The sequence below is a fragment of the Phoenix dactylifera genome, chromosome 4, assembly GCF_009389715.1.
Source record: "Phoenix dactylifera cultivar Barhee BC4 chromosome 4, palm_55x_up_171113_PBpolish2nd_filt_p, whole genome shotgun sequence".
NCBI lineage: Eukaryota > Viridiplantae > Streptophyta > Magnoliopsida > Arecales > Arecaceae > Phoenix > Phoenix dactylifera.
The window spans coordinates 3,866,905-3,879,342 of record NC_052395.1 but is presented as its reverse complement, the minus strand read 5'-3'; the positions used below and the strand labels follow the sequence as shown (position 1 = coordinate 3,879,342).

The window sequence follows — 12,438 nt, the reverse complement described above, 5'->3', positions numbered from 1 at the left end:
TCATGTATTTGTTGCTTCAACATAGAAACCTGAAAAGAGCAGCAGTCATTTTGAACATGCTGCGGCATGAGGGAGCGTAGTGGTCCCTAAGATCACATAACTCCGATCCATAAAGCAATAAACTTTCCCTTCCCAAAGCGTTTGCATGGTTTACTTCCGTGCCATTTACAAAAGAAAATTACATCAGCAACTTTTATGCCATCAATTGAATAAGGTCACCCTTGTGGCTTGTTTGGTTATCCTACAGAATTGGGTTTAAAAAAATCCTATACGAATCAGACTTATTGGCCCACCTAGCTTGTATTGTCTAAAAATTTGTCCAAATCCAACCCAAATTCTAGCCTTTGGGCTGCAAAAAGAAGAAAAAAAATATATAGCAAACTTTTTTTATTTCCTACAGAATTCAGACTGAATAATATTTGGTAAATTCAAGACCATACTTAAATGGATGACCCAATTTATGAATCCTCCAGGACTTTCAACTTAATCCTATATGAATATCCAAACAAGCCTTCGTACTCCTGGTACCTCTTCATGCAATGCAGGGAACATCATGATTAGCAATGAACGACTGTGACCACCAGAGGTTGACACTGGCTCTCAAAAACAAAATTGAAAAGGGTGAAGTAAACCAAACATTGTTTTGCTGCACGCTTTCATCAGCAAGGTCTATAAGAAAAACTTAATGCTTATGCACACTCTTAACAGAGCCCTAAATGAAGAAACCTAGATATTACTTGTCCTTCCCATGCTGGAGAGGGGAGAAAAAGGGTTACCGTCCTTTCTGCATGCATGGCTAAAAATATACCACAACATTGTTGGCTGATAGACAAACAAGCAGGAATACTTGCCAAAAACAGCAGGTTAATCGTGTTCATCAGCTAATCAAGCAAAGTAATAATTGTTTTCAGTAACAGTGAAAATCCTCAAAAACTAGAAGCTGCCAAAAGGAGTTGTCCAACAAACATGCTGGGGAAAATTGTTCTCTTAATGCTGTCCCTCAGCATGCAGCAGCATCTTTGTCCTCCCCGCTATCGGTGGAAGAGACCGGTTGCAGTCCCACTTCCAGTTCCTTGACTTGCTGCCATAGCAATGACCTCTCCAGGGGGCGGGTGGTCAAACTTGCATTTTGCACCAAACTTGCATGTGCCTGTCTTCATGTAAAAGAAACAGATAACAGCACCCTGCAATAACAGTGGTTTCTTGATTAGTGATTTAAACTCTCCGCTAATTCAACAGCACGGTCACTGCAAATGATGACAAAAAATTCTCCACCACATAGCAGTGAGGATCCAGAACTGACCCTACGGCATAGGATTTGTGCCTCAGGGAGGACCTTGTAGCGTATTGAATATGACATGGCATCGTTGAGGAGCCGTTGGCTCACCTTTTATGAATTTCTACTACTGTATGACTTCCGCCATGTTTGATAATATATTACTTCAATTAGAACAAATTCTTGTTTCAGAAAATACTGTTTGTCTTCCTTTTTCATATAAAAACAACACTTGATGAACCATTCTTGCAATGTATATGAGAGGTACCATGGATGGTTGTGATCCGCCAATCTACTTGAAGTTTTTTATTGCCCACACAATTTGACAAATACACTTCCACTTATGGACGTGCACTTTTTTCTCTTCCTTTTTTTTTTTGGTAAGGCATTATTTCTCTTCCTTAAAGTAAAGGATTGAACAAAGTGGAGTCCACTAATATAAGATGAAAGTAGTCGTATGATGTCAATATGAATGATTCATAAAAGAACATATGAAGAGGCATTCAGGAACTTGGATTTAATATTGGAACAGAGATACCTCATGTTCTTTTAACCAGCTGAACAGATTTAATTGTATCTTGTCACTTTTATGAAAACAAGAAATTAATATCTTGCTCCGAGTAATGCTAGCTACCCCAAGATTATGCTCCAAATGGAGTAATACTCTACATATGGAAGCCCACCAGGAGAATGGGAACATATTTTCATAGTTGGGGTTTCAGGGTGATCTACCTTTTGGAGCAAAAGCTGGAGCAAGATCCATTTTGAGGACCGACACTTGATGCAAGTCCTCCCTACTATAGTACTATACAAATGTCAGAAAATCAAGGCGACTTGAATGCTCAAAAGGTACATGCCACACTGCTTCAGCAAAGAAGACAGGACAATATACAGCAAGGCACTAAGAAGTACCAGCTTGGGTGGTGCAAAAATATTGATTTAGGAGATCAAGATGATGTATAGGTATGGCCATGGTGAGGCATTAAATAATGGTATACCATTATATTTTCCCAGCTGTGTATTTCAAAATAGACAAAATCTGGGATCCTCACATACACAGATGCAATAAACAATGGAATTCAGATCATGTTAATTCATAAAGAAAAACATGAAAGCTGAGAAAACAGGTAAGGACAAAATGAGACCACATCTTGAAGAAGTTTATTTGGAGAATCAACATGAAAAGAAAGTGAAAAAATGATCATCAAGTGAATTAACTTCCAATCCCGAAGACAACTTATTAAACAACTTTAATGCAATGGTTTTGACATCTTACCTCTCTCCTTGGGAGCCCTGAAAGGGTAAGCTTGAAATTCTGTTGAGGAGCCTGCTTTGCATCTGAGATCGGTGCTAACCGGTCAATAGGGTGGTGAAACTTGCATCTTTCTCCAAACTTGCACAGTCCAGTCTTCATATAGTACTGCATCCTCAATTGTACACAACAATTGTAAAATCGCTTTAGCAAAACCAGCACCCTAGAAACTTAATTAGTTGCATTTACATGGCTATAAAATGAAGCAAGCATGAGAGAGAGAGAGAGAGAGACTATAAAGATGGACAGAGAACTATTGTTTTGACGAACAATATCAAGGTAGCTGAATCCTAAAAATAAACATATAAGAATAGAAAAGCCATCTGAATAAGAAGAAAAATCTTATATGACAAAAAATATTATGTTATTGCTAAGACAATTTAAATTGCTATAGATAGTAGTCAGTGTACAGCTATATAGTACGTGCACATAAACATGAGATATAGGTAGCAGATACACCAAAGCATCCGATATGGTTGTATGTGGATCTCAGTAACATATTAGTAATTTAGAACATGTAACATTATAGAAATAGACTAGCATATAAAGATGCATTCTTGGCTGCACATGTAATTGGTCCTGATGTCAAATGAACTCTTGATGCAGTAAGTAGACCAAGCATGAAGAGGAAGCTATCAATAACGTACATCACATTCAATTTCTCCAGGCCTTTGAGGATAGATAGTTGGAATGACTCCAAGCTGCATCAGCAAAAAGGGGTATAAGCACACCTGCTAATAGTATGCAATTTGGCATATAACAGTGCATCTAAAACCACTAATTATTCAACACGGCAACATGATCGTGCTAGCTAATGTTATTTCTTTGTCCTTACTGATGCTTGGGCTGACTGCAGATTTATACTCTGTAAAAAAGTTAGCAGCTGGATTTAATACCCCAAAAGGCAAATTAGTTGCTGGAGAAGGCATAATAGCTTGTCCTAAAGAAGATGCCAATGGTGGATTAAATGCTGCATAAGACACCAATCCAAATGACTGCTATTAAAAGGTATAAAGATAGAACTGAGAATTTGGTAACATTCAGTAACATTTTAAATCCAGATAGCAATGTGCAACAATTGAAGTACAAATAACGTACAATTTCTGTCAGGATGGTTGTATCGGCAAGTAGCACCATATTTGCAGCTGAATAACAGAGAGAAACAACTAAATACTAGAGAAAAAGATTGAGGTTGAAACAACTTGGAATCCTGCAGAAAGTTTCACCTGCCAGTCTTGAGATAAAATGGACAATCTGCTTCACCCTACAATAATAGATAAAACAATGTAATTTACTCATATAAAAAACAGTTAATAATCTTAATTAGTTAGGCAAATCAGCTCACGGTTATTACTGACATGGTTTCAAATCCCGTTGGGGTACCCCGCGGGACGAGACAGTATACCGCCTCAAGTGTCAAGATGGTACTGTCCCGCCATCATCCCAGCATCCTGATCTACTATCCTAGGACATCTACTGTCCCAAGCGTCGGATGGGGCTGGATAGCTGTGCATCCCGTTTGATAGAAAAAAACGGGATGGCTCTTTCCCACGAGATTTAAAATGTTGATCACTAAGCATACTTTGCAATCATTTCTAGAAATCTATTTGCTGAAATTGCTCGGATGCAAAGCAGAAATGAAGGTATATGAAGAAATTATGTAACTGCCAGATAAACAGAATATGACAAATATCAGAGTTCAGACAATATTCAGATATCACATAGTTTCTCATAATGCTATGACCAGACAAGCAATCAACTTCAATTGCTATATAGAATCCTAAACAAACTCGTTCAAAGTTAATTCTAGTGATAAGTTAACTGCCAGCTTTCAATCATTAATTTCTTTGCTTTGGCAAGAAAAATCCCAACAAACATTTGAGTATATGATGTTACCAGACGTATGGGCAGTCCCTTTGAATTATGCAACAGAGCAGGGGTGATTGGAATATGTGCCTTCGCTAGCTTTGGATCTCCGCCTGCTGCACCATCATCTTTCTCTAATTCCATCTGCCCTGTGTTATCAGTATCTTCTCCATGTGATGGTATTTTAAGATCCTTCGGATGATGAAATTTGCAATTTGGACCAAATTTACATTTCCCAGTCATTGCATAGAACTGCAAAATATTGGAAGTTTACATTAAGGAGCAAAACAAATAATCCCACAAAGGAATGCGTGAAAAACAAACATCTCACCCAACATGATGACTCGGATGGCCTAACTGGTAACACTGAGTTTTCAGTCCCCTGCAGTTCCATAAAATAGATATGGTGAAAGAGGAAAAAGGAGAGAAAGGGGGGGGGGGGGGGGGGGGGGGGGGGGGGGGGGGGTTGAGAGAGAGGAGAGAGAGACAGAGAGAGAAGAGAGAAGAGGTGATGTGGGGACAGGGAAAACCAGTAGGTGCACAAAGCCGATGCCGGGAGTTTACCTCCCCACCAACTTCACCAGCAGATGCATGTAATTTGTCCTTTGGATGGTGGAACTTGCATCGATATCCAAATTTACATTTTTGAGTCTTCATATAGTACTAGACATCATAAGAACAATAATTCAGATTATACACAAAAGACTGAGGTTTCATGGAATGAGCGATGCAAACAAAAGGATATGAATAAATCCAACTCCCTACAGAGCAGTCCGGTTCTCCTGGCCTCTCAGGAAGAGATTCACTTGTAGGGACGAATGGGATCTGCAAGAACCAGGAAATCATTTACTAAAAACAATATGGAAGATCAAATTGTTTATTATTTAGTATTGGGGAAAAAAGCAGCAATTATGCTCATATCCCAGATTCTTGAAATATTTGCCAACTTGGCCTGGCTTATCAAGGTCCAACAAAATGTGGTCATCTTCAACCATAACAGGTAAACAATGTGATCTGGACATGAAACAGGTTTCTAATGCTGGATGTCAGGAGGATTCTGACGTATGTAACTTTTAATGAATCTGATAGCCCAATAAATCTGAATGTTATTGACATGTTACAATATTGTTCTGTACTTATGCAAAGAACAAATATCAGCGAGACTAATAGCCCATAGTCTGATAAATCTAGAAGATCTAACATGATGTTAGTTTAAACCTGAGATATTTAATTAGAAGTGCGAGATTTGACATGGTATTATAATTTGGTTGTCAATGACTGTCATGAAGTAACACATTCAAAATTCCAAGAATCTGAAGCATTCAGTTACTATATGTTGTATATATTTTATTTCTTCTCACTCTGGTTATCAATAATAGCATGTATCAATGTCATCAAAAAAAATAATAGCATGTATCACATGGATATAAAAGAGCTCAATAATCCTAGAAATATCATTACTTAAACCTTTCCATATTCAAAGAAACTTCAATTTATGGGGTTCAGATGTCTATTCGATTTCCAAATCTGACAAGATTCTACAATGTCACCTAGAATGAAAGAGCTGGTTAACAGTTGGTTCAAGCAATGAATACTTAATCATGTTAGGGCACTTTGCCCTTTTAGAATTTTGGCAGTGAGTGAGATCAAAAGAGGAATTATTCGAAGGAATGGCATAAATTGAAAACTTTGTCCAGGTCAGCCCCCACAAACCCACCCCACCCACTCTTGATCTTGGGCCAACATTGAACAAGCCAAAGGACTAAGTAGAAAGAAAGTTAAGCATCTGATAAAGCTTTCAAAAAGTTCCACAACACCAAAAAAATTAAGCTATACAATTAGATACAAGAAAAGGATGACACTCTAAACTGACAAAAATGTTTTTCCAGTAGCCTCTAAAATTAAAAATCTGAGAAACAAAATGTAAAAATAGTATGGAATTTGAATGGATGCAAAACCAGGTTCCTATCAAATTAGAATAATAAACTTTGTGAATAACAACTGATTTAGACATAGAGGTTTGCTAGCATAAACAGTGCTACATACGTTAAACTATCATATACTAAAAAAGAGGGAGTTGAACCTTAAGATCTGTCAATTTTTTTCCAACTTTCATTAGTGTTTCTAACCAGATCTTATCAAGAACAAAAATTACTATACTGGTAGGTTTTAGTAAATATTAAAATAAACTGCCCTAGTCCTCAACAGCATTTTTTTCTTTTACACCTGTCTCTCTTTCTCTCTCCGTATATACTCAACATATACTTTCCTAACACATCTTCTCACAGCCTTGAAAGGCCATATTCCGGCAGCAACATTTCATGAAATGAGTCAAAACAGGTCAATTCAAGATCATTGATTTACTACCGCTTTCACAATGACAACTAAGCAAGAAATATATTTTATTCATACAATCTGATAAGAGCTTCTAATTTGTATGTACAGCCATTGGTGCTCAATTTTTTCAACTTCTGTAGACCCATGCTAGTGATGCATAGTATCCTGTATCAGTGACACAATGAGACATATAACTCAGAACTACAACTTTCAATTATTCCATTAACAAAATTTGAGAGTAACTGGCCAGTTGAACCCCTAAAAAAAATCTTATCAACCATATGACCAACTTAGAACATATGGTCAGATATCATTTAGTTTCTTGGTTTCCATAATTTCAAAAGAAGCTTCTAATACGCGAGCATAAGAGACTTTGTAGCCCCATAGAAAATACATGCCTCCAGTGCACTCCCAATATCTAAAAAGCCTCAGAGTCAAAAATGGTTGCACCATTGATGCAATAAGGGTTCAGTATATTTCCATCCACCAGAATCTTATTATGTTATGCAAAACAGTCAGCAAAACCAAACATATGTGGATATAAGTGGATTTGACTTTTCAAAAGAAATATCAGGTAGCTTTGCTGAGGGGTGAACGACCTCAGCATGTTAAGCTATCCATACTCTTCCAGTGTTATCCACTTGCCAGTGCATAGACATTAATCAGTGACAAATTAAATCCCATATTTTAGTGTCACCACAAGTTTAAATCATGACACCTGAACGGTTGCCTTGTCTATAGTCATACCAGCAGTCATAATCTGAGCTGCCAAATAGATGGAAGGTCATACGGTGTTCTTTGCATGTTTCATTCAACATAAAAATAGCATTCAAGTGAAAGACACATGTTAGTCCACAAGCCTTGAATTTAGCAATAGTTGCTTTCATGGAAAAGGATAATGTTTGCAAAGAAAGAAGGCATAATAAAACAAAAGACTATGAATAATATGAGTCCTGAGAAACAAATGTCTAAAATCTTATTGCATTGCTTAGAAAAAAATAATACATGCCAGAATACAAGAATTTGGTTTATCTTTAACACATCCTTCGAAGATAACTTTTGTCATTCCACCTTATCTACTTGCTCACTAGAAAAGGAGAGAAAACATTTTTTTGACAATTTTGATCTTAGACTTGCTCACTGCATAGTGAGCCACTTTATAAAGGTTCACCTCTTTAAACCAAAAAATTTTCAGAAATAAGCCTGCAATGAATATCAGTGAGTCTCATATCTTTTGTTAGCCACTCATTGTACATTTGATCATGTCCAACCTGCTTAAAATAAGTAGGGGCCCAGATCTAATTTGATAGATATATAGGGCAGCAACTAATTACTAGCACAACTGTTCCTCAAATGTACAGAAGATTTTTGGAAATTTCTATACTATTATACAATATAATAAACTATTGGTAATATATTTAACGGACAAGTTGAGAATAATAAAAGTAAAAATCGCCCAATTCTGACTCACCAAAACACATTTCAGATACCAACTCACAACTTGACTTGCATACATCAGTGCATGTAACCACCTTTCAAGCACAAAAAAGAATTGCAAAACAAGAAACACATCCACTTTAGGTTTTAAAATACCTCCAAAGAGAATATTAAGTTAATTCACAATTATATAGATAATTCCTCTAAATTCATGGCTGCGGCTGGACCTTATATATAGAGCCCCTAACACAAACATAAAACCATCTAAACTACTCAGCAGCCAAGATACATCTAAGATAACCCAAGTACTGTCTTTACCCAGAAACTACAAAAATACATATGGTAATAAGGCCCAAGCTCAGAGCTAACTTGTGGTTAGATTTTAACACAGTTTTTGAGAAAACAAAAACGATATTCAAACTTCCTGCCCTGGTGTATGCATCAATGATTCTGGAAAAGAATACTCCTGTTTGCGCAAGAATTATTATTGAAGAAAAAGTGATACGCATCTCTAACAATTATTTTTATAAAACCTTAGATTAAAGATATAAAAATTTGTAGTAGGTCGCAATCCACATGCAGCAAGAGTATTTCTGAAAAGGTCAATGAAATAGTACTTTGTAGGAAACAGAAAGCCAACAGATGTTCATAGCTCATTGGCATAAATAAATGGACCCATGATAAATTTTATAACAATGGATACAGATGGAAGTGCAAATGGGCAATGCTACAAGACCACCTATGTTCTACTCAAGCAAATTTTGCCGTCAGTTATTATGATGCTGAGAAAAAAACTAACCTACAAGATACGTTTTAGCATGAAAGTAAATGGTTTTCACTTTTGAATCAATGTAGTGTATAATAAGTAGGAAAATGTTAGCTTTCTAGGATTCATAACGCAGAATACTATACAAAAGCAATATGAGTTATTTAAGAGATATATATTCATGATAAGCAATATTCTTTTGTATGTTGGCAATTTAAATACTGTAATCATAACATAGTATATATTATAAAATAAAGATCAAATAAACTCTTGATTGCTAGTATAGTATAAAATATTGCAAAATTGCATCGGCCCCTTCATGTTAAAAAAAGACTAAATATGGTTCACGACATTATTACATACTAACAAATCAACTCACCGCTACCCACTATATAGAAATAACATTAATAGATGGTCACCTCTTTCCAGTCTGGGATTCCACCCTCAGGAACCCAAATAGGATGGTCGAACTTGCAGGAGTTTCCAAATTTACAGGTTCTTGTCAACATATAGTGAGCACAGTCCTTCTCTCCTGGTCGCTGTGGATATATAGGAAGATTGCTTGCAGTTTCAGGTCTAGAATGTTTGACCAAAGAATTTGAAGAAAATAAAGCATCACTTTGCCCAATAGTGTTATGGCTTCTCAGAATACTCTGATTGTAGAAAGCTATATGTAGATAATAGAAAAAAAATTATAAGAAAACTGTGATATACATAGATAATATTACAAAATCATATATTTAAAATAAGTAGTATGATATCAAAGAAGATCTGACTACACTCATAAAGTATAAAACTGGTCCTATATAAATATAATTCAAGTAGCAAGAATACAGCCCATCTAAAAGTCATCAAACACACTATTTCAGTAGTTTTACAGTATGGCAATACTAATAGAAACTAGGTAATCAAACTGTAACTGTACATAATAAAGTAAAATAACAAAACCAAAATAACCGCATTAAGAATGTAATATCTGAATTTCAAAAATAATAAATTACATAAATAAAATATGTGAAGCAGATTAAATCTAACTAAGAAGACTTTGTAGTCAAACTTGCTCATAAGTTGGCCAAAATATCCGACACTTGTTCAGAACCTATTAATATTTTTTTATTGAATCTCTAAATAGAGAAACTTCATCTTCTTCGTACTTAAGATCCAAAGGTGGATGAAATGGAAGTCCACTTAACCATGTATAAGATGAGATAATGCTCCTTAGAATGTGTTTGGTGTTGATTCTTTTTTATAAAAATGAGACAGAGAAACCAGAAGCTTAGTTTTCTGTTTTCTCCTAACAATTTATTCTTGTAAAAGCACTTTCCAAAAAAATGTTTTTTTTTAAAAAAGTGCCTTTCCTGATTAAAAGTAGCTAAAGTACTTTTTTTAAGCAATACCAAGCAAGCTCTTAAAGCAATAAACTAAAAAGAATGCCTGTGCAAAGAAAAGCATGCAGACAGGCATGGCAGGAAGTGGGGAAGGCAATAAACTCATCCTATCATTAGCTCAGGGAATAATTCAGCTAATGAAGCAATGAATAGTTTGAATTTTTAATAGTTTGGAAAATACTGCTATCAAAATCAAATATTTGGAGAATACTCTTCTCGCAATCAGGAGAATTCAATAATCACTATTTTGACTCCAATCACCAACTTGGTGCCCTGTAAACTTCTGTTAAGAACCAGCATTTTGACTACAGCTGGCACCACGTTTCCTAGAACAGAATTTTTTCCTAAAAAATATTTCCTTCAGCATTTCTATAATAGTTCTCAGTTTCTGCTTATTCTTATCATATTTGCCAGAATCAATTTGTGGCACACTTTTAAATTTTTTGTTTTTAATAAAGTAACTTTTCACAATGTGGAAATTGCTCTGACAGATATGAGCAGGACAGCAATGGAAAATTTGTTGAAGCTGCTTGAAAACATTTACATGAAACAAAAATTAAGACCGGCAAGAAGAATTTTGTGGTTTCGAGAAAAGAAAATGTGAGTGAGAATCAACATACTTAAAAAAACGGAGCATCTTAATATGAAACGCCAAATGAAAAAGATAGTTAGAAATAATAGGTAAAAATCCTAAAAGGTACTTGAAAATAGCACCAATAGTTCCTAGAAACAAATCTCATGAATCTTTTACCATCAATATGATATAAATACAACCTTATTGTTAGTTGTGATATCAAAGTACGTAACTGAAGCCGCTTTTCCCTCTCGTCTAATTGAGTCTAGATTCTCAAGCAATCTATACTTCCAGATACTGTCCCAGCTTACTTCGATTCAGTTCTAGCTGAAAGACCTTCAGCCGTCGAGTTTTAGCTCAAACCAACAAGGCTATCGAATAATGTAACACCAAAATAACCCCCAAATTTTATCGCAACCGTGATCCATATTCTACGATCTACACAAAGGCTCAAAAGATTCATAGAAAATGATACAAAAATTATCCAACAAAACCAAGGCAAGGGCTTAAACTCTAACCTTCCACAGACCGCTTCGCACCACCAACCACCATCGGATCCAAGGCAGAACTTGCAAACAACGCCGGAGATACCGCGTCCCTCCCGATGCCTCCGCCGATCTTGCCCGCCGCCGATAAGCTCCCGGCGGCGCCGTACCCGGCTATGCCGCTGCCGGGGAGCCTCAAGGATCCATCTCCCGACTTCGCATACAGCGAGGACAGCCCATCCGAGTACATGTCCGTGACCGCGGCGGCGAACGGGTCGACGCTGGAGAGCCTGGAGGAGCCGCCATCGGAGAGGTAGCGATTGGTGGCGCGAAGCGAGTAGGAGGAGGAGGCCCCCCCGCCGACTCCGTAGCTCGAGCTATAGTTATAGATCTCTTTGGACATTGGCGGGTAGGGGAGAACGACAGCTAGGGTTCTTAGAGAGAGGAGGAGAAGGAGAGGAAAAGGTGATGGGAGAGAGATTTGAGCTCTATTTTATTAGGGTTCGGAGATAGACGGAAGGAGCAGCGCAGAATGCCGTTCCCCGGCGGGATGATACAAGATAGATGGGCTTTAAAATAAGATTGAAGAAGTCAGGATGATCGTCTGTGGGTAATAGAACGCGCTATTCTCTGCGTGCAAAATATGATTGATACACATGGTGGGGCCACGCGATGTACCGGACTAGTCCAGCTATTTATTCGCTCCCGTCGCTGAACCCTGTTGTGCCCGGCTCACGTTGCGCCTAAGTCGTTCGTTGTGCGATCACGTGCATCGCAGGTGAACGTCTCATGGGGCGGGGACACGTGATGTTTGAATTAAGATCGGCATATAAAACAACGACATTAATCAACTTATCATTAATTTGACTTGAAAGTGGAAAACCCTTATATACATTTTCAACATAAGCCTTTTCCCTTAAAAAAAGGAAAATTAATTACTCGTAAAATGGGGGAAATTAATGGCCTTGAAATTAGATTTTAAGGGATTTGAGCGTTT

General features: G+C 37.0%; 1 protein-coding gene across 2 annotated transcripts; it reads right to left on the bottom strand.

Moving 5' to 3' along the window:
* Nucleotides 1-743: 743 nt before the first annotated feature.
* Nucleotides 744-11,997, bottom strand: LOC103713342 (zinc finger CCCH domain-containing protein 8-like). 2 transcript variants are annotated; one of them, XM_039125350.1, is made up of 12 exons: nucleotides 11,475-11,996; nucleotides 9,414-9,661; nucleotides 5,220-5,279; nucleotides 5,019-5,117; nucleotides 4,786-4,836; nucleotides 4,485-4,706; nucleotides 3,815-3,852; nucleotides 3,687-3,733; nucleotides 3,485-3,558; nucleotides 3,236-3,289; nucleotides 2,553-2,696; nucleotides 744-1,184 (listed from the first exon to the last, which is right to left on the bottom strand). In XM_039125350.1, the coding sequence occupies exons 1-12, from the start codon at nucleotides 11,842-11,844 to the stop codon at nucleotides 1,032-1,034; spliced, it is 1,560 nt and encodes a 519-aa protein (XP_038981278.1). In that variant the 5' UTR covers nucleotides 11,845-11,996; the 3' UTR covers nucleotides 744-1,031. The 2 variants fall into 2 exon arrangements, with proteins under 2 accessions (XP_038981278.1, XP_038981279.1); XM_039125351.1 differs by lacking the exon at nucleotides 744-1,184 and having other exon boundaries at nucleotides 2,555-2,696; nucleotides 3,424-3,558; nucleotides 11,475-11,997.
* Between the last annotated feature and the right edge of the window lie 441 nt (nucleotides 11,998-12,438).